The sequence below is a fragment of the Dama dama genome, chromosome 33, assembly GCF_033118175.1.
Source record: "Dama dama isolate Ldn47 chromosome 33, ASM3311817v1, whole genome shotgun sequence".
NCBI lineage: Eukaryota > Metazoa > Chordata > Mammalia > Artiodactyla > Cervidae > Dama > Dama dama.
In genome coordinates this window covers 38,746,409-38,771,784 of record NC_083713.1, presented here as the reverse complement: position 1 = coordinate 38,771,784, position 25,376 = coordinate 38,746,409, and the positions used below count along the sequence as shown (strand labels likewise).

Here is a 25,376-nt window from a genome sequence, read left to right as displayed (position 1 = left end):
TGCCTGAAGAACTATGGGCAGAGGTTTGTAACATTGTATAGGAGACAGTGATCAACATCATCCCCAAGAAAAAGAAATGCAAAAAGGCAAAATGGCTGTCCGAGGAGGCCTTACAAATAGCTGAGAAGAGAAGAGAAGCTAAAGGAAAAGGAGAAAAGGAAAGATATACCCATTTGGATACAGAGTTCCAAAGAATAGCAAGGAGATATAAGAAAGCCTTCCTCAGCGATCAATGCAAAGAAATAAAAGAAAACAATAGAATGGGAAAGACTAGAAATCTCTTCAAGAAAATTAGAGATACCAAGGGAATATTTCATGCAAAGATGGGCACAATAAAGGACAGAAAGGGTATGGACCTAACAGAAGCAGAAGACATTAAGAAGAGGTGGCAAGAATACACAGAAGAACTAAACAAAAAAGACCTTCATGACCCAGATAACCATGATGGTGTGATCACTCACCTTGAGCTGGACATCCTAGAATGTGAAGTCAAGTGGGCCTTAGGAAGCATCACTATGAACAAAGCTAGTGGAGGTGATGGGATTCCAGCTAAGCTACTTCAAATCCTAAAAGATGATGCTGTGAAAGTGTTGCACTCAATATGCCAGCAAATTTGGAAAACTCAGCAGTGGCCCCAGGACTAGAAAAGGTCAGTTTTCATTTCAATCCCAAAGAAAGGCAATGCCAAAGAATGTTCAAAATACCACTCAATTGCACTCACCTCACTTTTTTGAGAAAAGTAATACTCAAAATTCTCCAAGCCAGGCTTCAACAGTACGTGAACTGTAAACTTCCAGCTGTTCAAGCTGGATTTAGAAAGGCAGAGGAACCAGAGATCAAATTGTCAACATTCGTTGGATCATCGAAAAAGCAAGAGAGTTCCAGAAAAACATCTACTTCTGCTTTATTAACTACACCACAGCCTTTGGCTGTGTGGATCACAATGAACTGTGGAAAATTCTTCAAGAGATGGGAATACCAGACCACCTTGCCTGCCTCCAGAGAAATCTGTATGCAGGTCAACAAGCAACAGAACTGGACATGGAACAACATACTGGTTCTAAATTGGGAAAGGAGTGTGTCAAGGCTTTATATTTCTCACCCTGCTTATTTATATGCAGAGAACATCATGCAAAATGCTGGGCGGGATGAAGCATAAGCTGGAATCAAGATTGCCAGGAGAAGTATCAATAATCTCAGATATGCAGATGACACCGCCCTTATGGGAGAAAGCAAAGAAAAACTAAAGAGCTTCTTGATGAAAGTGAAAGAGGAGAGTGAAAAAATTGGCTTAAAACTCAACATTCAGGAAACTAAGATAATGGCATCCAGTCTCATCACTTTATGGCAAATAGATGGGGAAACAATGGAGACAGTGACAGACTTTATTTTGGGGGGCTCCAAATTCACTGCAGATGGTGACTGCAGCCACGAAATTAAAAGATGCTTGCTCTTTGGAAGAAAAATTATGACCAACCTAGACAGCATATTAAAAAGCAGAGACATTACTTTGCCAACACAGGTCCATCTAGTCAAAGCTATGGTTTTTCCAGTAGTCATGCATGGATGTGAGAGTTGGACCATAAAGAAAGCTGAACACCGAAGAATCGATGCTTTTGAACTGTGATGTTGGAGGACTCTTGAGAGTCCCTTGGACTGCAAGGAGATCCAACCAGTCAATCCTAAAGGAAATCAGTCCTGAATATTCATTGGAATGACTGATGCTGAAGCTGAAACTCCAATACTTTGGGCACCTGATTCGAAGAACCGACTCATTGGAACAAACTCTGATGCTGGGAAAGATTGAAGGCAGGAGGAAAAGGGGACAACAGAGGATGAGATGGTTGGATAGGATCACTGACTTGATGGACATGATTTTGAGTAAGCTCTGGGAGTTGGTGATGGACGGGGAAGCCTGGTGTGCTGCAATCCATGGAGTCACAAAAAGTCGGACACAACTAAGTGACTGAACTGACCGACCAGGTACTATAAGTGGCTTAGACGCATCATCTAATTGGATCTACTCGTTAACCTAATAGGTATTGTTATTATCTCCATTTTTATGATGAGGAAACTGAGACTCAGTATCTCCTTGTTGGGAGAAAGCAAGGCTACAACCTTGGTCTTTCTGATTTCAAAGTCTACTTTCTTTCTTATTCACCAGGCTCTTAGGTTAGAAAACAGTTCTACAGGCAACTTATTAACCAGATTGTTTGAAGTTAATTTCTTCCATTTCTTTTTGTTTTAATTTTTTTCTGGCATTTTGTTAACTTTGTGGAGGGAAAGGAGGCATGGAAGATGAATATATGGAATTTAGAAAGATGGTAACGATAACCCTATATGCAAGACAGAAAAAGAGACACAAATGTACAGAACAGACTTTTGGACTCTATGGGAGAAGGCAAGGGTGGGATGATCTGAGAGAACAGCATCGAAACATGTATATTATCAAGTGTGAAACAGATCGCCAGTCCAGGTTGGATGCATGAGACAAGTGCTCGGGGCTGGTGCACTGGGACGACCCAGAGGGATGGGATGGAGAGGGAGGTGGGAGGGGGGTTCGGGATGGGGAACACATGTAAATCCATGGCTGATTCATGTCAATGTATGGCAAAAACCACTAAATTCTCTGCCTTGCAGAAACCCAGGTGAAGGAAATAAATATAGAAAGTAGAAGAGGGCTTCCCTGGTGGCTTGGTGGTAAAGAATCTGCCTGCCAATGAAGGAGACACGGGTTTGATCTCTGGTCCAGGAAGATTCCACATACTGCTGCACCAGAACTATTTGTCCGAGCTCTAGAACTTGGGACCTGCAACTGTTGATCCTGTGTGCTGCAACTACTAAAGCCCATGTGCCCTAGAGCTGGTGCTCTGTAACAAGAGAGGCCACTGCAATGCAAAGCCCACACCACAACTAGAGAGTAGCCTCTGCTTGCTGCAACTAGAGAAAAGTCCTTGCAGCAACGAAGACTCAGCAGAGCCAAAAATAAATAAATAAGAAAGAAAATAGAAGATATATGTAAACATTCCCCAGTACTTAAGAACCATTGGCAACTTTTAAGCTAAATGAAAATACAATAAAATAATAAAGTACTAACTGACAAAATATTTAGAACATTGAAGCTATTACTGGACCTTGAAAATCAGGTTAAGTAGAGAAAAGGATTTTAAAGTTATAGCTAGAAACTGAGTAATAAGGAAAGGAAATCAAGACAACTCACTGTTGAGAAATACTGGGAGGGCAACTGTGATTTTAAAAAGATCATCAAGGGCCAGCTGATGCTTGGACTTGACAATGAGCAGGACAAGCAGTCAGGACATGGATAGGTGAAGGAGCTCATAAAAAGGAGTGGACTGGAAGGATAACAAAACTTTATATGCATTCAGTTTTGTTTTGAAGTATCCTGCCTGGAAGCTGGGATTAATGAGATCACGGAGTATTAAAATTTGATTCCAGTTAAAGCATATTTATGCACTGAACTTAGTGAGGAATGACTAATTAATATCTTTGAACTTAGGGGGAGAAAAAGCAATATACACCAGAATTGTCTTTTCAAGGCAAAAAGAAACAAAATCAAAATCTGGTTAAATGGATTCAGCAAGCTTATTCAGACTTCAGTAGATCAATCTCAGTGCTTTTCTTTGGATATAATAACCTTCTAATTATCCTTGATTCATTCATGACATATAGGGAAGACTAGATTTTATTCTTACTAGGATCTGGGCAAAATCCCCACTTCTCGTCTCTTTCGTATCGGCTGGTCGTGGCACACCACAGTAAGTTGTCTTCCCGCCCTTCCCGGGTACATTCGTGATGCCACTGCTGATTGTACTGGAAGGGAAACATGCATGGAGTCCCGTGGGCATTCCCTTTGATTGTGTACAAATCTAAGAGAAAAAAGAGGACAAAGTCAATAAGTAGCATGGCAACTTTATCTTTGGAAACTGTCATTTTTTATTGACCGAAAATCTACACTGGGCAAGGCCCTCACTTCACCATGGTTAACCCTTAAGACCTCAGTGTCTAACTGGGAAGACCCAGAGGAATCGGGTGGAGAGGGAGGTGGGAGGGGGGATCGGGATGCGGAATACATGTAACTCCATGGCTGATTCATGTCAATGTATGACAAAACCCACTACAATATTGTAAAGTAATTAGCCTCCAACTAATAAAAATACATGAAAAAAAAAAAAAAGGACCTCAGTGTCTAGTGTATGGAAAAGTACAAGGCTGAGTGCTGTGTTCAGGGAAATGCTGATAAGTGTTTTGTTTCATATGTTTATCTCCTTGTTTGTTTAGTATGGTGCACTGCTTCAGTGTTTCCGTGGTGGCTCAGACGGTAAAGAATCCTCCTGTAATACAGGAGACCCGGGTTTGATCCATGGGTCAGGAAGATCCCTTCTGAAGAAGGGAATGGTAACCCACTCCAGTGTCTTCGCCTGGAGAATCCCATGAACAGAGGAGCCTGGCAGGTACAATCCATGGGGTTGCAGAGTCAGACATGACTGATTGACCAACACTGCTTTAGTAGCATACATATTTGTGAATGGATAAGAAGAAAAAAATTATTATTATTATTTGTATTTAAGTATAGTTGCTTTTTAGTATTGTCTTAGTTTCAGGTATATAGCTTCAGATCTTTTTCCAGTATAGGCTATTACAAGATACTGAATATAGTTAAAGATTTTACTTCAAAATATCTTCCAGTCCCCAAGTATATCAGTCAGCAGCATCTGAATCTCGAGTTTCATAAGTATTTATAATTTATTCACTCAACAGATATCTGTTGAGCATTTAATGTGTTCAGCACTGGGTATTATGATGTAATAGTGACCAAATGAGTAATTTCCCTTTCATATGGAGCATCTGTTTGAGTGGGGAGAAAAAAAAGAGAGAAAGCAAATATATAGATAAACTTGTAATTTCAAGTAATGATAAGTAACCATGAAGAAAAATAAAATAGGATAAGAACAGAATGACTGGGTGTATGTGGTGTATGTGGGGGTGTGGTTTAGTCACTAAGTCATGTCTGACTCTGCAACCCCATAGACTGTGGACTGCCAGGCTCCTCTGTCCATGGAATTCTCCAGGCAAGAATACAGGAAATGGGTTGCCATTCCCTTCTCCAAGTGGGGGTTGAATGGGCACTATTTTTGATAAAATGGTCAGTGAAGCCCTCTCTGAATAAGAATTTGGGAAAGAGAGGTTCAGGCCTCTGGGCAAGAGTTATTTTGGCAGAAGGAACAGCAGGAATGCGGGACCTGCATCAAGAACCATGTGGGGTCAACAGGGGGAGCAGAGAAGCCCAGTGGGCAGGAACCAGGGAGGCACTGGCGTGTCGGTTCACAGAGGGCCAGCTCTGCCACGACGTGGACTTCGGCTTTTACTCTGAAGGCAGCGGGCAGTCATCAGAGGGTATGGAATGGGAAATCACACGATCAGATTTCCATTTTTAAAGACACACATGGTGCAGTGTGGCAAACAGATGGTACACAGAGAGAGGGCAAAGCGGATGCCCAGCTATTGGCCCCCGGAGAGGGGGTCTAGGAGAGAGATGGCCATGCTGAGCGGCCTGCTGGCTGCTTTCTCAGAGTATTCCAATCGTTGGTCATCCTTGGCCTTACGCAGGAGGCGACAGCTTTTCATGAATCAACGGGGACTTTCTATGGTGAAGGGGATCAGTGTGAGTGTGCTTAGTCGCTTCAGTCATGTCCAGCTCTTTGCGACTCATAGACTGTAGACCTCCAGGGTCCTCTGTCCATGGGAGTCTCCAGCCAAGAAAACTGGAGTGGGTTGCTATGCCACCCTCCAGGGGATCTTCCCGACCCAGGGATTCAAGTCACGCCTCTTATGTCCCCTGCATTGGCAGGCAGGTTCTTTCTTTTTTTTGGCATTTGACCTGTTTCCCTTTATTTTTATTTTTTTAATATTTCTTTTCTTGAAAATTAATTTATTTATTTTAATTGGAGGCTAATTATTTTACAATATTGTGGTGGTTTTTGCCATACATTGACACGAATCAGCCATGGGTGTACATGTGTCCCCCATCCTGAACCCATCCCATCCCTCAGTGTTGTCCGAGTGCATCGGCTTTGAGTGCCCTGTTTCATGCATCAAACTTGGGCTGGTTATCTGTTTCACAAGTGGTAATATACATGTTTCAATGCTATTCTCTCCAATCATCACCCCCTTGCCTTTTTCCACAGAGTCCAAAAGTCTGTTCTTTATTTATATCTGTGTCTCTTTTATTGTCTCGGTCATCGTTACCATCTTTCTAAATTCCATGTATCTGAGTTAGTATACTGTATTGGTGTTTTTCTTTCTGACTTACTTCACTCTGTATAAAGGCTCTAGTTTCATCCACCTCATTAGAACTGATTCAAAGGAGGTTCTTTACCATGAGAAGGGGATCAGGGCCACCGTCAATTAAGTCAGTGGGTCCTGGAGTGAAAGGGCTGACTGTAGAGATTCCCACCCTCTCTCACAATTGGGAGGGGTAGGGGTGGGTGACGGGGGGATACAGTTTGGGGCATGGCGCTAGCCTGAGCTCACCACATATCGCCAGCCCTAGAGGTTTGAGCTGTTTGCAAACTGCTGCTATTCCAGGACACATCTTCTGTCATCTACCTAGCCTTCCCCTGCATGCATTGTGAGTGTGGGCATATGGATGAAATGTTCACATGAAACAAAAACCCAAATTCTTCCTTAGAACTGGAGATTATTCAGAGTGCTGGTTTGCAGCACATGCTTTATTTTAGTGAGTCCTGAAATGGCTTACTCTTGTCTCTGTGTCTCTTTACTCATTTCTTGTAGGTACAGGAGGAAGTCTTGTTTAGGCTTTAGGAGCTCCTTTCTCTGCTTGCTACAGTTTTTAGAAATTGAAGCTCTTATTGAGGCATTATTCTACAGAGTACCAGAACAGCGGGGACCATTCCTGTCTCGCTGGCCTTTGTAAATCAGACGCCAGCCCAGAAACAGTCCGTGTTCCATGAGTGTGTGAAGGTGGGTGAATGGATGGATGAATGACTGAACAGAGCTACATGACAAAACCTGACAAACAGGTTTGAGGTTTCAGAATTTCAGAACTAAGCTGCTTTCTTTGTCAGTTTTAAAATCCCAGATATCACAGAACTATGGAAAATGAAAACACCTCCACTTACCTGCCATCAAAACCATGCTTTCTTACTCCCTGTTTGTTTTTGATGTTGTTTAGTCACTCAGTGGGGTCTGACTCTTTGCGACCCCATGGATTGTAGCCTGCCAGGCTCCTCTGTCCATGGGGTTTCCAGGCAAGAATACTGGAGTGAGTTGCCATTTCCTTCTCCGGAGGATCTTCCCAACCCAGGGATCAAACCTGTGTCTCTTGCGTCTCCTGTGTTAACATGTGGATTCTTTACCACTGAGCCACCCAGGAAACTGCTCCCACTCCCTGACACAAGCCAAATAACATCTGACAACAGTCTGCCTTTAATGCCTTGTAACATGCCCACCACACAGATGCCAGCCTGGTCTTAGGAGACAGAGGTGCCCTGCACACATGCTTCATACATGGGACTGATTCTACAATAAAAGAAATGTTGGCCTGAGAGGCTCTTATTATATTTATCCTGACAAGGCTTTTAACTTCAAAAATCTTTTCCTCCTACTTTGATTTTCTCTCTCCCTCATCTTTCTGTTCTTTCTCCCTTCCACTGATTCCCAAAGTTATTTAAGTGTTTTCTCCCCTAATACCTTTAAATTCAAAGTTCTGCTTCTTTAGCAGAATTTAGCAAATCTGTTCTAAGACTCTGGCAATCTTTTTACAATAAGCAATTAAGCAACTAAAACCTATTTAGCAGAAGTCCCTTGAGGCCCCAGGTGCTGTGCACCTCTTTCATATATTTTACAAATCTTTATTTATGGGCAACCTTTCTAAATATATCATTTCATGTGTACTTTGGTCGAAATTATTTTTTACCTTTGTGCAGATAGTCACAAATGCTTCCACCACCGGACATATAGGAAACCCACTTATGGAGATATTTCCTTGAGGCCACAAGTGTGTTGTCCTGCTTCACCTGGACCATGTACTGGAGTGGGCCTGTGATCGTCTTCTTGTTACAGTGCCACTTCAAGGAAATGTAGGTGGAATCACACTCATATATGCTCAGTGGCTGCTCTGGACTAGACACATTCAGGCCCAGGCAGCCACTGCCTCCGATGTTAAATAGGCGGTGGTTTGAAACCCACTTCCACAGCATGTACTTGTTGGGTGGTTTGCAGTTCTCCAGGGTCAGTGTAGACTTGCTGGCTTGAATACATTTCTCAAGGTTCTCACTTTGGATAATGAAGATTCCTTTATCTGAAACAGCAAAGATATAGTAGAAGATATAGTAGAGAATCTCCATATATAATTAACTAGTGTCAGGGGGATCCCAAAGTGCATGTCTGAGCTGTGACATATCACACCAACAGCTACTGCATCTCAAACAGGTCTGAAGTTGATGGGCAGGGTCCACAACAAGGGCTTGATTTGTACAAATCAAAGGAGTTTCTTGGGAGGCATATATGGACTTGCTGGAGCTCATGGCAAACCTCTGCTCTAAGACTGGATTGGTGCCCCCAGTAAAAAGGGCTGCTTGTGGATCCACTTGGGAACAGCACTGATAGAAAAGGAGCTCACCACAACTGGGGAGACAGGACTGCTAACAATACTCAGGGCTACAGGAGAGACATATCGGGTGCCCAGGGGTATGGTGACTTTTTTTTTTTTCCAGACAAGTGCCTGATTGTTAGGAATATGGCAGCTCAATCAAGAGCCACTGAAATGAACATTTTTCCCATCAAATTTCTGCGGGAAACCCAAAGGATAGAATTCAAGGGCTTCTTTGTGTCTTGATAGGAGACCCAGTGCTTGTGTGAAAAAATACTTCCCCACATTTGTTTTCTGTGCTGGGCCCATCAGAAGTAGAAAGACAGGGACATTTGCTCTAGGGTCAGCCTCCTCCTGAGAGAGTCCTTGTTGGGTGGGACTGGCAGCAGCAGACAGATGCCCAGGACACTCACCGAGATCCCTCACCTAGATACAATGAGAAGATACAAGAGCACCATGGCAGGACTGAGACCACACGGGCCACCTGGGGTGGGGAGGGAGTAGGCATCTCGTGATACACCCCTGAGCTTCCAATCCCAGGGAGCCAGAAGAAAGGATCTGGATGAGTTTCCTGTGGACAGCTGCCTGGGCCCAGCCAGGGCTTACGTGGTATCTCTCCACTCACTATGTGATTTGACTTCAAGATGTCAGCCTGGAAGGCACCTAGCATGCAATAACTATGAACACGTCTTCCCACAGGTTTTTGAAGGTGGAAATCACATCTGATTTCTTCAGTCTAAGTTCAGAGTGTCCTGAGCACATCGTCGAAGTTCAGTAAATGTTTGATGGTGATTAAACACACTGGCGGGTGCTGCTTACCCAGGCTCATGGTTGCTGGGTTACTTAGCTCCGACCGTCTGGGCAGGTCCAACAGTTCTTTTGTTCTCCTGTTCGCTAGGCTCTGCTCTTAAACATCTTACTTCCTGTCCATTCTTCAAAAATCTAAAGGAATATTATCAGGTTCCCTTAAAACAAGTGTGGTTTAGGGCCAGGCATGTCCTGTGGTAGCGTGATAGGGAACACAGGCAGAGCCTTCTAAAGATTTCAAACAGTGCAGAATGAAGCTTCTTATGTATTGGTACGTGAGAACAATGCTTCATTTTGATAAAAGTTTTTTTGGCTTTTCTAAAGTTGCTCAGGTCAAGAAGAACTGATTTACAGTAACCAAAATCACTTAAGAAACTGTTAAAAAAAGATTGTCAATGTATTAATGGAAGCTATACTTCATTTAATAATTGATAGCATTATTTATAACCATACATTTGAGGAGTTGAATTAGTTGTCAGAAAATTGCTTTGATCACTATACATCAGAGCAAAAGAGAAGGGGGTGGAGGCAGAGAATGAATGGTTTTAGGGAGATTTCATTTAGATCAGGAAATTTGTTTTCCTAATGAAGCCCATGTCTGTGTGGTTATTAGTGAGAGTCATTCAAGATCAAATCTACCTCTCGCCAATTAGATGTGGGCTCTGATAATTATTAACATTCTCTCCAACTCTCCTATTCACCTTTTCAGGCCTGGGTAAAATGTTAACTTAATTTCTGTTATAATCTACTACTAGCTAGCCCAGAGTTCCATTAAGTTTTCACAAAAGAGTAATTATTTTACTATAGTTGTTCTATAGTTTAGCTTCTATCTAATATGTATGTTCAAATATATCCAGCTCTGCAATTTACTGGCTGTACCATAGCCCTCTGGGCCTCAGTTCACGCACCTAAGATGGGTGGGCAGACTACCTGACTGGGCTGTGGAATCAGGTAGAACCACCACAGACCAGCCTTGTAACTCTGGGAAAATTTCTTGGTCTCTGTAAGTCTTGCCTTTCCTCTTTGAACTGGGAATATGTATGACACTGACCTCATAGGGATGTTAAGAATAGTTCATTAAATAGCTCATGCAGAGTACCCCACACACTACCTTGGCATGGGAAGACCTCAGTAAATGTAGGTTGTTATTATTGTCATTATTATCCTTTGGCTTCCTGATTCTTGGTCTGCAGATCCAGTTGTAGGTTTGGTCGAACACTTGTAGAATACTAATTTAAGCATGTCACCCAAGACGTCTAACATTAGCACAAAAGTCCAACTTAGTTTGCTTCTGCAGCACATAGTGGGTGCAGAGTTTTTAAACAATCCTGAAATACCATGTTATTAACTTTTATGAAGGAAAAATGCTCTTCAAGCAACCAGATGACAAAATCTTTGTCTCATTTGTTTAAATGCATGTGTCATTATAAACTGAGTCTTCATCTGTTCATCTTCCACACTATCTAACTGTAAAGTCTATATTGCAACTCTGTTATAAGAAAGACAAAAATACTGATGTTGACAAGCAGCGTATGGATGGGTCAGTAAGTGGTCTGTAAGTAAATGGACATGGAAATTATATATCACTAAAATTTTAGAGGAATAATGTTTTAAAATATCCAAATTATGAAGTGTTAAGAGAAAAGGAGAGATAAATTAGAACTCAGTCCCACCAGTGATCATAAAAATACCTTTCCAAAGCAGAAGATATTAGACAAACTTAACTCCATGCTGCTCAGTTTTAGGGTGTTATCACATTTCTACACCCAGCTGCCTTTAGGATGTGGCTTTGGAAAAGTTCTTCAGAATGTATCATAAACAAGTAGCTCTGGCTTACTAATAACAATAAACATGCCATCTCCAAAAGAACAGTATGTCACACTAAGCTAAAAAATGGCCCAATCCCATTTTCCCATTAAGCTATAATAGAATCTGGTGCTAGCACCATTAATCTCCATAAATTCACTGAAGAGAAAGCAACTGTTTTCAAATAGACTACTAGGAGACCCAATATAGGTAGCAATATTCTGATTATTATCATATGTGCATATGAGTCATCTCTAACAAAAACATGATGTGAAAATAAGCCACAGTCCTTAGTGTCTGTAGACAGATTTCAAAAAGGATGAAGATCAAATGTGGGAGGAATCAAGATTGATTATAGATGTCAAGGACTTCAGTTCTGCTTGAACACTGATTAAGTGATTAATGAAGTACTGCCAGAATTACTAAATCTCTTTGCAGTAAAATGTTATTGTACATCCCTTCATAATTATAAGTTTAGGAAGAGAAAAAGGATTGACTTACTAGAAGTAACTTATAAACTAATTTTCATCCTTAAAAAAAAATCCATTGAAACTAGTGTTTCTACTTTCTACTTCTGAATTCCTCTGGAAAGGAGATCATTTTAGATCCACCCTTTGGTCCCACAGGATGACATGTATATTTCTAAAAATGGAAGGAGAATTTCTTTATTCATTCATTTCTTCATTCATTCATCGAACAAGCATTCCCTGGGTGCTGACTATGTGGAAGGCACTGTGTAGGGTACCAGAGATAGACAGAAGAATCATTTGCTTGGATATTTGCTCTTTAAAACTATATCTATTTGTTCTGGAATCATGCAAATTCTCCCAGTTAATGGAAAAAAGGGAGTTTCATCAGTTCCAAAGAAAACATTGTAAAATAAACCTTTAAAAACAAATGATGGAAAAATAAGAAAAAGAAAAGGACTAGAATTTAAAACACTTCACTGGATCTTCAAGTAATGACATGAGTGAGGTGGACATGTCCTCTCAGTGCATCAGACCTTTATAGATGGACAGTGTGTGTGTGTATACATGTACTGGCTCATTTTCCCAGGTGGAGACAGCAGAACAGCACTGGAAGGGACATAGACATGGCAGAAACTAACTACCCATAAACCCAGAACCATGAACTTTAGCACTGGATGAGACCATAAAGCTCATTTAGTTGAGTCATCCTTATACTTTTTTTCCCCAAATGTTATTTTTTTTCTTAGAAGTTCTATATTCATATACTTAGTGAGAACCATGTAGGTCTAGCTCTATTTATTTACATGCATTAATTTGTAACCTAGAAAGAAACAATGAACTGCTGTAGATTGTTGCCAAATAACTTGAAGTGGTGTCATCTGCATATCTGAGGTTATTGATATTTCTTCTGGCAATCATGATTCTAGCTTGTGCTTCATCCAGCCCAGCATTTCGCATGATGTACTCTGCATATAAGTTAAATAAGCACAGTGACAGTATACAGCCTTAAACAGATGACACCACCCTTATGGCAGAAAACAAAGAGGAGCTAAAGAGCCTCTTGATGAAGGTGAAAGAGGAGAGTGAAAAAGCTGACTTAAAACTCAACATTCAAAGAACAAAGATGATGGCATCCAGTCCCATCACTTCATGGCAAATAGATGGGAAAACAATGGAAACAGTGACAGACTTTATTTTCTTGGACTCCAAAATCACTGCAGATGGTGACTGTAGCCATGAAATTGAAAGATGCTTGCTCTTTGGAAGAAAAGCTATGACCAACCTAGACAGCATGCTAAAAAGCAAAGACATTACTTTTCCGACAAAGGTCCGTCTAGTCAAAGCTATGGTTTTTCCAGTAGTCATGTATGGATGTGAGAGCTGGACCATAAAAAAGGCTGAACACCGAAGAATTGAAGCTTTTGAGTTGTGGTGTTGGAGAAGAATCTTGAGAGTCCCTTGGACAGCAAAGAGATCAAATCAGTAAATCCTAAAGGAAATCAATACTGAATATTCATTAGAAGGACTGATGTTGAAGCTGAAGCTCCAATACTTTGGCCAACTGATGGGAAGAGCTGACTTGTTAGAAAAGACCCTGATGCTGGAGAAGGGGACGACAGAGGACAAGATGGTTGGCATCACTGACTCAGTGGACATGAATTGAGCAAGCTCTGGAAGATGGTGAAGGACAGGGAAGCCTAGCATAATGCAGGTCCATGGGGTTGCAAAGAGTCGGACACAAATGAGTGGCTGAAGAACAACAACAACTGGAAGTGGGAGACTTGAGATTTCAAACAGACATTAATGGAGGATCTGATATGGCATGTGTTAGGAGCCCTGCAGATAGGATACATATACCAGTGTTTGCACTCAAGAAACTGATGTTCTTCTTGGGAGTGCATCATGAAATGTACAGGAAGAACTACAAGTTAATGCCAAAATATATATTTTGACATAAGGGGTATAATCACAATAGGAGGAAACCAGGATCTAGAAGGTGTCAGTTTGGTCTAGAAGATCAGAAAAATCAATCACTCTCACAAGAACACACGCACTCACACATAAGAGGCACTTTCATTCAACATTTATTAGGGACCTAATATTTGCTGCATTTGGGGGTACACTGGTGAATTAGACCAGCATGGGTGCCTATCCTCATTACAGAGACAGAGTTCAGGTAGTGGAGAAAGTATAGATGGAGAGGTGAAGGGTCACACCAGGGAAACTGTGGACAGAGCAAAAGTTACTAGAGCTCAGAGGTGATGAAAATAATCAGCTCTAAGGGTGATGAGAGCCTCACTATATAAAAGTGTTTGGTGGTTGTAGCATATGAAGTTGGAAAGAGGTGTTTTGGGACCATTTTATGAGGAACTTTTAATTTTATTAAAAAATCTGTATATTATTCAGATGAAAAGGAGCTTTTGGAACAAGAGAAGCCATGACTGAGGCTATGGTGTGGATTGTGAATCATTTGATAAAAACATTTATTGAGCACTTTTCGTGTGCTCAGAATTGTTTTAGGAGAGTGGAGGTGTGAGACAAATGTCCAAGTTCCTGCCCTGGAGTTCTCACTTAGCTGGGGTGAGACAGCCCATGTGCAGGATGGAGAACATTCTGAAGACTTCTGCTTTGATCTGACAAGAGAGACAGAGCTATCAGTTCAACTGGTGGTGATGAGAAAGAAAGGGACTGATTAGACTCTATAGTCTCTTGAGAGAGAATTCAAGGAGGGAAGAAATGACAGGATATGGTGATTGATAGAACTGGAGAAGCCTGGAAAAGGTAGTTGCAATGACTTGTTTTCTGGCTTCAGATACATGTTAGGCTGTCAGTTGCCTGCCAATTCCCACCACACCATGAGGTTGGGGTCTAAAGCCTCACGCTGTAATTAGTGTTGGAAAAGTGCCAGCTGGGGGTCCCTGCAGGAAGTTCCTCTTGAAGCCTGTCCACTTCATGCTCAGCACCCTTCTGCCCACCTCCACCTGCCTTTTAGTGTCCCCTTCTACTTTAAGCAGCTCCTCTTAGAACAGGCTGTGGTATGAAGTGTTACATAAATATGATTTGAAATGGTAAGCCTTGGTGAGATGTATGTTCTTTCAATTAAAAAAAAGAACACCTTAAAACAATTAAACAATTCATTGAAAAAAAATCCTCTTTTTATGGTGGATTTTAGGCAAGCAAAGGGTTTTCTGGTGTTTAATAAATAACACCATGACAGTGGCACCTAAGCCAATTGATGTATAAGCTGGCCACGTTAAGGGAAGTGGAAGGAAAAGTTCAGATGCACAGTTCACATCAAGTGCTATGCTTAAGACAAGCTATTAGGAAGCCACTGCTTGCCAACTGCAATCCAATTTCAATTTCCTACCCCATTCCCCTGGGTTTAACCCTCTTCTACTCCATCTGCCCACACAGCTCACACACTTTCTGTCCCAGGATCAGCTCTTGAATCTGTCCAGTTCTTTGCTGTTGTGATACTATCTCAATTTTAGCATGAAAAGGGTCTGGGAGGTATGCAGGGCGGAGAGATCACTGCCCTGAAACCAATCTAAAGGTGAGCAATTTCTCTCTTGAGATGTGTCGACATTTCCCAGCTGCACAAATTCAGGTTTGCTCTGTCCAGTGAGTCAGATTCAGATGTGATTATTTCCCTTACTCAGATGAGTCTGTAGCAGGAAGGGATGCTGTGTGCGGCTGAATCAAGTCCCGTTCATGGCTGAATGATGCAGGGAAGCTGAATTCTTAATATGTGTTTCCAAACCAGTAGGCAAGGAATTTCTGATGTTTGCAGCATGTGCATTGTACTTGAAAGACAAAATCAAGGGAAAATGTGTCTGTCCTTCCTGGCCCTCTCTTTATGAATATTTGCATTTTATCTCAGATCATCTGAGATGTGGTGTTTATTTCTTGACAATCTGATAGCGCTTAACAAAGCATGCAACATCAACTGGTTTCTGTTGGGTTGGCCAAAAAGTTCATTTGGATTTTTCCATAACATGTAAGAGAAAAACCCGAACAAACTTTTGGGCCAACCTAATAAAATGAACTAAAAAGCTGAGCACGTTTTAAAATATCCTCTTGTCCTGTCTCAGAACTTCCTTCTCTTTTCATGCCCTAGTATCGTCCTTGATGTTGAGCCTTCTTTATTCTCCTGAAGCTTCTGAACCTGGATGATCATCACCTCCACAGGCCTGTGGGACCCCTCTTGCTAAACCTTTTTACGTGTTCTTTTCCCCTTTCTTTCTAATTTCCCCAAATCGTCACTCAGTTCCACAAGGCATACAACACTCTTTCTCACATGCAGGAAAAATGAACCTGGCTTCATCAGCTCTGCCGTGCCTTTCACCAACCTCTGCGTGAAGTGGATTAACCCTTCCACACTGTCCCTGCCACTTGGCCACTCTCATCCCCTCCTTCCCCCTCCCTTTCCATCCATCTCATCTTTAGCAGTAGCTGACCCTCACAGAAAATCTCTCCTTCAAAGTTCTTCACTGTATCTGTGTGTCTTACAGGCAAATTTTTAAACTGAGCTGAAAACATTTCCTTTTAGCTTTTCATCTATTCCTCCATTATTTCTGCCTTTATTTAACTCTGAAGTCTCTAACAGACATGCTTATGTAAAAATCATTATTCACAGCAGCTCTGTTATCATCTTATAGACTGTGTTGAAAATATACCATCTCAGTCACCAGGGAGCCTTGTTACAAAAAAAGCATGTTATGGCAAGAAACAGTAAGACAGGACATTAAGACAGGACAAGTAAGACATAAACTTCCCTCAACAATGTCTTTGTGTTGAAACCCTGAGAGGATGCGATTCAAAGACTGGATCACCAAAACAAAGTGAAAAAGAAAACTCTGCCAACAACTGAACAACCCTGGGAATGATGTGACGCTACTGAAAGCAAAAGTGTTTACGCTGAGCTCCCCTCAGACACTAGGGAATAATCTGGTGTTATTCCCAGTAAACAATCTGCCTGCAGTGTGGGAGACCTGGATTTGATCCCTGGGTCCAGAAGATCCCCTGGGGAAGGCAATGGCTACCCACTTTGGTATTCTAGCCTGGAGAATCCCATGGACAGAGGAACCTGGTGGGCTGCAGTCCATGGGGTCACAAAGAGTCAGACATGACTTGAGCAACTAACACGTTCACTTTCTCCATTTTATCTGCTTTGCTTTGAGAATTTACCCACTGAAGAAAAATATAGATTTCCTTCAGGGAAAGATAGAAATGAGGACAAAACCAAATCCAAACTTCGAATGGTAGACATAATGTTAGTTCCTGTATTTGTTTGCTAAGGCTACCGTCACAAAGTGTCACCCACTAAGTGACTTAAACAGGAATAGGCTGTGTCATAGATTTGGAGATTACGTGTCGAAAATCAAGGTGTCAGCTGGGTTGACTCCTTGGAGGCCTGTGAGGGAAAGGTCTGTTCCAGGCCTCTTTCCTCACTTGAAGGTGTCTGGCTTCTCCCAGTGTCTCTTCCTATCATCTACTCTTTATTCATATTTCTGTGTCCAAATCTCCTCTTCTTATGAAGACGTCAGTCAAACTAGGGCTCACCCTAAGCACCTCATTATAACTTGATTACATCTGTAATGACCTTGTCTCCAAACAAGGTCTCATTCTGAGGTATTTGGGGGTTAGAACTTAAACATAATTTTGAGAGGGACACAATTCACCCCAAAACAGTCTCCATGCTTCTTACTCAACTACTTAATTTGCAGACGCCAGAGTAAAATGAAAAGGTGGGGCCCTGGCAGGGACAGGGAGCTTCAGTCAGTCTCTACTTCCTGTAGGCCCATGAGGGACTGCAACCTCTGAGGTGGAAATCACTGGGAACGTACTCAGTCCCTGGACTGTGGAAAGACGCTAGGTCCCCACTCAGTCCCCATGGAACATGCAGTGGTGCTGCCACTCAGAGGGGACAGCAGCCTTGCCCTGTCCGTGGAGAACACTGGCTGCCCACTTCCAGGCCCTGGGCCTCCAGTTCCCCAGCCCCAGTGCAACCTGGTTGCCATGGCGAGCAGAGCACAGAAGCATGGATGAGGAGGCTGAAAACCACCCCAGTTTGGTGAGGAGTATGGAGCCCTATCCCAACAGGTGCAAAGCTTTGCATTAAGGCCACAGATATGGAGGCCAGCACCAAGGTCATCTGCGGGAACTGGCCGAGCCCCATTGTAATTGTTGCCCAAACCCCCCTGATCCTTACCAGCCGGGTGAGGTAAGGATCCTTACCCATGTGAGGTAAAAATACCCACTCCAGTATTCACTCTAGAGTGCCCTAAACAATAACCTAATGATATCCTTCTAGCAGGAATTTTCTTTGTTTTGAGGCTACAAAAATTGGCTACTAATCCACAAAAAGCATTGGCTCTCCCTTGAGGTGACCCACTGTTCTAACAGGGTCCTGTGGGCTCTCCCTGGTCTGCTGCATTTGCAGCGCCTTCATTATCTCTCCTTCACGCTCTTTGTAAACCTCCCTTCTGAAATACTCTGTCTGGGAATGCTTTTCCAACTCTAGCACAGACCATAACAAGGAGGTGACATGAAATGGGGCTCAGCTTGGTGACTCAGACGGTATAGAGTCTGTCTGCAATGTGGGAGACCCAGGTTCAAACCTTGGATCGGGCAGATCCCCTGGAGAAGGTAATGGCAACCCACTCAAATATTCTTGCCTGGAGAATCCCATGTTCAGAGGAGCCTGGTGAGCTACAGTCCATGGGGTCACAAAGAGTCGGACATGACTGAGTGACTAACACTTTCATTTTAAACTCCTGGCTTGTGCTCAAAGAACAAATTCAGAAAAAAAAAGTTACTAAGAATTCCAAGACACCAAACCAGAGAGAATTAAACTTCAAGGACAATGCCTTGCTGAGCATGGAGTCCTATGAGACTGTTCTGGTCACATGCCTATATGCCCTATTAACTGACCAAGGCTAACACTGTGGGGAAAAGACCTTGGGAAACCACTGAGCACTTCGTTTAGGGTAGAAATGCTTGAACTTAGAGTATCTACCTTGGTTTCTCCATCTGCACAAAGGTCTTAATAATCGAGCTGTCCTCATAGGGTCCTGGCAAGTCACTATGGCCCCTTTATGAATGATAATAAGAGAAAAACAAATACTAACTTTGGACATGGATAGTGAAAAATAGCAAAATAAGACAACAATGTTTATAGTTAAATAATTACTTTGATTTTTTCTGTTTATATTCTTCATAATTCAAAGGGAAAGTTCTCAAGACAAGATGTGAAGAGCCATAAACAATGAAACCTTTTATTAGCATATTTCTTTGGGACTGTAGTAATCTGGGAAGTATCAAGTTAAAAAGTCATGTGGCCACATATGAAAACTCTTGTCTGTTTTGTTTAGCTCTGTATCACAGAACCCAACTTATAGAAATTCTAATGTTATTCCTCCAGTCTTTCTTGAGTGACTTTATAAAATATTCTATCCTAACCGGCTTACTATAGAGTTTATAAGGTGTTCTTGTGTTTGTTTCTTTTATGAGCTATAATATTTCTTTTCACACTGACCAATTAAAAAATATAATTTATGTTCCTAGCTTTGTTTTGGAACATCTCATAAAAGGATTTAAAGGATAATTTCTAAAAGAAAATGGAGACAAGAGTCTATAAATGTCTCTGATAATATTACTTTGATGGATCATATGAAGATTCATCACATAGGGATGGATTCAGAAGAGGCAGAACAAAGGGACTGTTTCTCCAGAAACCCTGGTATAAATAAGCAAATTGTTAGCTTAAAGAAGGGAAGCCGAGGGCACCACCAAGCTCTGTGTGGCTCAGTCTTCCTCGTAATTGGCTTGAAATCCATGCTATATAGTATTGGTTACTGTGACAACCAACAATAAGGAAAGAGGTTAGGAACTTGATCAGAAAGAGTAAAAAGGACCAGAAAAAAATGGAAGTCTCTGCTGACTCTCAAAGACATGTGAGGAAAGGAGCCAGTCAGAGAAACTGGGATGAGAAAAGTATAAAGTGGAAGAGATTCTGAAAGATGATAGACAGAGATGGAAGAGACAGAGCCTGAGGGCTGGAGTGGCTGATGACCAGGCAGGGCAGCTAAACCAGGATCTGATCATACTTTTGCTTAAATTCCAGATCTCCAGATTAGCAGAATGGCTCATTACTCAGGGCTATAAAAATTGCCTAGAGAAAAAAAAAAATCAATGGCTTTGCACATTTCTGCTTTGTGAAAATATTCACTCCTACATGTGTTCATACAGGTTAGAAAAGGGAGAGTTGAAGAGAGCAAGAGGCTGGCCGCCTGGTCCTCCAGTCACAAAATCAAGTTGCATCTCCCAGCAAATAGCAGGATACAGAATGGGCTATTTTATCAGGTTGCAAAACTATCCAGGGGTCTTTTGCATTTAGTGCTTAAGGGACTGATTTGAATCTCTACAAGTTCCTGTAAGTGCAAGTTATTTAATCCTTCTTCTTCTGTAAAAGAAGAGTGTGTATTAACAGAACCTACCTGATTAGCGTGAGGGACATTTTGACCTTTGTATTAGAAATGAAAGCTAAGGGGAAAATCTCAAGGTCATGATTTCTCCCCACTTCTGCCTCCAGGTGGTGGTTCCTATCACCCTCTTTCAAAACCCTCTCCTATGTGGCCTCCTCTCTTCATTCCTTGATATCGGGGTGCATCACCTGGAACTTCTTCCTCACACGCACTGTGTGACTCCATCAGCCTCCCCACCTCAAGGCCTTTACCGTCCATACAGATGACCTAACACTCTGGCCCGCTGTTTCCTCTAACTTAAGTTGTGGCCCATTAAAGTGACAAAATAAATTTAGTGTGTCCTGACCAGCATTGCAAAACAACATAGAATGAAACAGAGGAGAAAAGCAGCAGTGCAGCATATTAGGTAAGGGTGCTTTTTAATGATAAAAAGTTGCAGGTATATCAATGTATGTCTGCCCTGCTCAGGATGCTCAGTTCCTTCATCTCCTCTGCCCTGAGAACCTTTTTTCACCTGTTCTCACTTTAGTGACCACTCCTGCAACCATATCTTGGACCTGGTCACTACTGAGAACAGATCTACCTCCAAAATTTATCATTTCCTTGTATGATCACTACCCTTCCTATTCTGCCATTTCTCTCATCTTACTTTCACTGTCTGTTACTTTTTATTTTATTTTTTTTCCTTTTTAACTCCTATTTCTTGAATCTATATTTTCTGCTCCTTAATATTCCTATTAAAACTGACTTAGCTCAGGTCATCAGCCTCTTCCTTTATGGGCAATTGTTTGAATCTTCTAGTTGGTTTCTTGGGATTGGAAGAGAGAATTCCTCTCTTCCAATCCCAAACTGACTATGGCAGTCCTAAACTTAGAAGTGTGATTTGGTTCTGTGAGCTTTTCCAAACTCACAAGACCCTTCTCAGCAATACCCAATTTACTCAACCAGGGATTTTTTTCCCCTTGAGCAGAGTGCCTGTAAACAAACTCATTTCCTCATCTTTCATATGCTTCCAAATATAGACATGCCAGTGTCTTGTCCTGCCACGACTCTATTCTGGGGATCTACTCCATCCACAGCCCCCAAGGAGACTGTGTCCCTGTATGTACCTCCCACCCCTACCTTGGCCTACTAGCCATGGGAAGCCCTCTGATTCACGGGCAGAGCACAGGGACCAGCCGGTCTGCTATGACCAGTGTGGCCAGATTCCTCTCTTAGGAAATTAATAGACTCTTCTGAGGATGCTGTGGGAGCTACCTATGGAAGATCCTACAAGTAGAAGCAGAAGAAACCTGTCCATAGGAAGAGAGCTAAACAGGGACCACCCACCAGTCCCTGAGAAACAGAGAAGTTGCTTCATCTCAGTGGCCAGTTCTCTGTTTCCAGGAGGCCCGGGGGCACAGGAGGACCTGTCCATGGGGCCCCTTGAGATCCTGCTGCCCTTACCTCCAGGCCCCCATTTGCCTGTGACCTTCAGTGGCTCTCTTTCCTCCATCCAGAAGAGCCCAGATCAGAACTCTCAGCCCACTGAACTCTGTTGCCCAATATGTGACTCTGCTTTTGCACACATTCTGTGTTTTCCCCAAATATTCTTGCTTCCATGGGGCAACTGCCTACTTTTCCTTCAGGAAAACAGTCTGGTTCCAGGGTGCATTAACTTAACTATTATATGACACTGTATCTACTAATTTTTTAATACAAATTCACTGATAAATGGGGCTTCCCAGGTGGCTCAGTGGTAAAAAATCCACCTGCCAATACAAGAGACACAGGAGATGTGGGTTTGATCCCTGGGTTGAGAAGATCCCCTGGCGTAGGAAATGACAACCCATTCAGTCTGCCTGGGAAATCCCATGGACAAAGGAGCCTGGGGGGCTACGTACTATAGGGTCGCAAAGAGTTGGACATGACTGAGCATCTGAGCATACACGCATGCATTGATAAATGACTGAAAAGTCACCACAATACCATCCATCACCTGTCTCTCAGGGCTGGGATGCTTACAATAAATAAGAAATCAATCAGTAATACGTATCAAATAAAATTTCAGATTAAAAATAGAACATGTATAACCTGCCTTGTATTATTGTGCATGCTAAGTCACTTCAGTTGTGTCTGACTCTGTGTGACTCTATGAACTGCAGCCTGCCAGGCTTCTCTGTCTGTGGGATTCTCCAGGCAAGAGTACTGCAGTGGGTTGCTGTGCCCTCCTCCGGGGGATCTTCCCGACCTAGGAATTGAACCTGCATCTCTTAGGTCTAACCTGCATTGGCAGGTGGTTTCTTTACCACTAGTACACACCCGGGAAGCCCCACTTTGTATTATTACATATTCCTTATTAGCGGATATGAAACTAACACAGGAGCATATTTTCTCCTGGTTGCTCTGGGGATGTCAATCATGGCTAAAAGTAAGTCAGTGAACACAGTGGTAAACCTTAGCCCCCAAACAACTAAAAAAAACAACCAGCTATATTTCAGCTTCTATGTCTGAAAAACAGATGGCTGGAGTAGACAATGTCTCAGGTCCCTTCCAACATGAAGATTTTGTTTCTCCATCTTTGGACAAACAGGAAAAACTTGATTTAAACCCATCTAGATTATACTTGAAATTCCACTGATATGAGTGCTTAAAGTCAAGAAGGGGAGCCTGGGTGACGACTGGAGCATTAAGTGGCACACAGTCCCTGTGCTTTTAGAAATCAGTAGCAGCATTTTCATATTTGAAGACTCTCTGTGCCAACTATGAGTGTACAAGAGGTAGTGGACAATTGTAACTTCATAGTGTCCTTGACTGTTAAAAAGAAGGCACTGATTAGAAACAATCTCAGCTGGGATTTGGATCTGCTACATATAGAAGGGATTAGCCCATCTGTGCTAACCCTGGCTCAGGGGATCACCAATACATTCTCTCTGTGTGGTTATGTTCCAACTTCTCCTCTGGGCTGCTTGTTCTAGTTAGACATTAGTGCTCAGGCAAGATCCACATTTTAAAATGTAAAGGAGTAAGCTCGGCACAGTCACTGCTAGTGGAGATGGGTCATCCACCAGATCACATGCCCATCTGCAGGAACATTCTCACTGAACGTTTCACTGAAGAGGTAAGAGGTCTCTGACCTTCGGCCGCTTTAGGATAAGAATTGCTCAATCAGTCCCTGGGAAAGCCTCCTAGGAATGCAGGAGGATACAGTCCAGACGCAGAAAATGTAGAGAAGGGAAACAGACACTGGTGACATCTTGTTTTTACCCCTTCTGTTCAAACTTCTCCCCAAAGGCTGAGAGGATGGAGGCTGCCTGGAGGCTCCTCCTGGTTTATTTAGTTTTCCCCCTACCACCTTCCTCCCCTCACACCCGGGCTTGCGCGTCTGGATGCTGGCTGCTTTGCCTCTGAGGCAGCCCATGTAGTTAATCATGAATGCAGGCTTGCATTCTCTTTCTGTCTCTGTTTGTGTCTGTGCTCAGTGGCTCCAGTCGTGTCCAACTCTTTGCCACCCCACGGACTCTACCCCGCCAGGCTCCTCTGTCCATGGGGATTCTCCAGGCAAGAATACTGGAGTGGGTTGTCATGTCCTCCTCCAGGGGACTTTCCTGACCCAGGGATTCAAACCAGCCTCTTGTGTCTCCTGCATAGGCAGACTGGTTCTTTACCACGAGCACCACCTGGGAAGCCCTTCTATCTCTGTACCTCTTTATGAATCTTAGGTATAGTAGGTGCTCAATAAATATTTGATGACCTGAGCTGTGAGTACACGTGTATACTGTGGCGGTAACCCCCCCAACACTCCCCACTCACTGGCATGCTGTGTGCTTTGCAAGGGGTCACATTTTGTGATCAGTAGTCCTATGGATGTCACAGCCCCTATACTTTAAAGTGTTAAGAAACTGAAGAGCAAAGAGCTAATTTGCTCCAGCTCACAAATTCATTAGGGCCACAGAGGCTCCTCTTCCCCATCTGGCCGGAGAGGCTTTAATAGAGAAGGCTGTTTTCTTTTCCGACGGCACAGAACGGAGAAGCCCGGCTTGGGGACACGCCACGGGTGGCAGCGTGCACCAAGAGCGCTTGCTTTGGGGGAGAACAAGATGGGACATCTTTTTGCCATCATTTTCCCCAGAGATGGTCGTCCCAAATACACCACTCTCGAAAAGTTTACGTTTTGAAATATCTACCCTCCTACGCTCGGCGCCTCCCCGGCCACAGTTGAGTCAAACGGCCCGCGAGCCCAGATACCAACCCCTCCGGCGCGCTCCCCACGCGGACCACGGTCTGATCCCGGCTGCTTCGCCCCTTCCTCCTCTGGATCACCTCCGCCCCCGACGTGCCCGCTGGGCTCTCTGGCCCCGGGGGACACTCACCTTGCCACTCGCGGAGCCGCTCGGGGGCGGCTGCCCCCGCCGCGGTCTCGGCGGAGCCCGCCGGTACCTGCAGCAGCAGCAGAGGCAGCGACAGCGACAGCAGCGGCATGGCTAACCACTCGGCCCGCCGGTCTCCGGGGGTAGCGCCCGCGGGGGGCCAGCGCCGCAGCCCCAGCGCCCAGCCCTGCGGTGGGTGGGGTGGGGGAGGGCAGGACCGCAGCCTCCTCCGCGCTCCACCCTTCCCCGGCGGCCTCGCCACCCCTGCGTCCCCGAGACCCACTTCGTCAGTCACCCCTGTCGCCACGGTGGGGGGGACACTCTGGTTGGAAGACGGAAAAGTCGCGGAGGTTCTCCCTTTGCGGCTTGGAGCAGGAGGAGGAAGAGGGGGTGGACCATCTGCCCGTCCCAGAAATTCCTGCCTTTGGGGTGGAGAGGGAGGAGGGAGGCTGCCCCGGGCTAGCTCCTCCTGCTTCCAGCCTTCTCTCTCCTTCCTGGGGGAGGCCGAATAGGAGTTGGGGGTGAGCGAGTTGAAAATCTCTGGGACAGGAAGTCTGACATCTGGGTTTGCAAACCACCCTGGTTCTGGTAAACACTGCGGGTTTGGCGGCAGGCAGCTTGGAGGAAACCGAGCTGCTTCGAGGACCCGGGCGCACTGGGAACGCTCTGGACCCCCTCTCCCCTGGAATGTGGAGCCCAGAGGTCCCTGGGGGCGCGCCAGGGTCCCCGCCCTACTCACGCCAGAGAACCCTGAAGCTTCTTCCCTTGTTGAGCTCCTTTCCCCTTTACAAACTACCTCCCCCTTCCATCTCCTCAGATCCTCCTA

The 25,376-nt window shown here is 43.7% G+C and overlaps 1 protein-coding gene across 2 annotated transcripts in view; it reads right to left on the bottom strand.

Moving 5' to 3' along the window:
- Window positions 1–25,082, bottom strand: part of PLA2R1 (phospholipase A2 receptor 1) — a 120,320-nt gene extending 95,238 nt beyond the window's left edge. Inside the window, exons 1-3 of one of the 2 annotated variants that reach the window (XM_061135344.1) lie at window positions 24,554–25,082; window positions 7,958–8,341; window positions 3,714–3,887 (exon numbers count right to left, since the gene is read on the bottom strand). In XM_061135344.1, the coding sequence (XP_060991327.1) occupies window positions 3,714–3,887; window positions 7,958–8,341; window positions 24,554–24,662 (667 nt within the window). In that variant the 5' untranslated portion in view covers window positions 24,663–25,082. The remainder of the gene's footprint in view (window positions 1–3,713; window positions 3,888–7,957; window positions 8,342–24,553) is intronic. The other variant, XM_061135343.1, reaches the window with a different exon arrangement.
- Window positions 25,083–25,376: the final 294 nt, after the last annotated feature.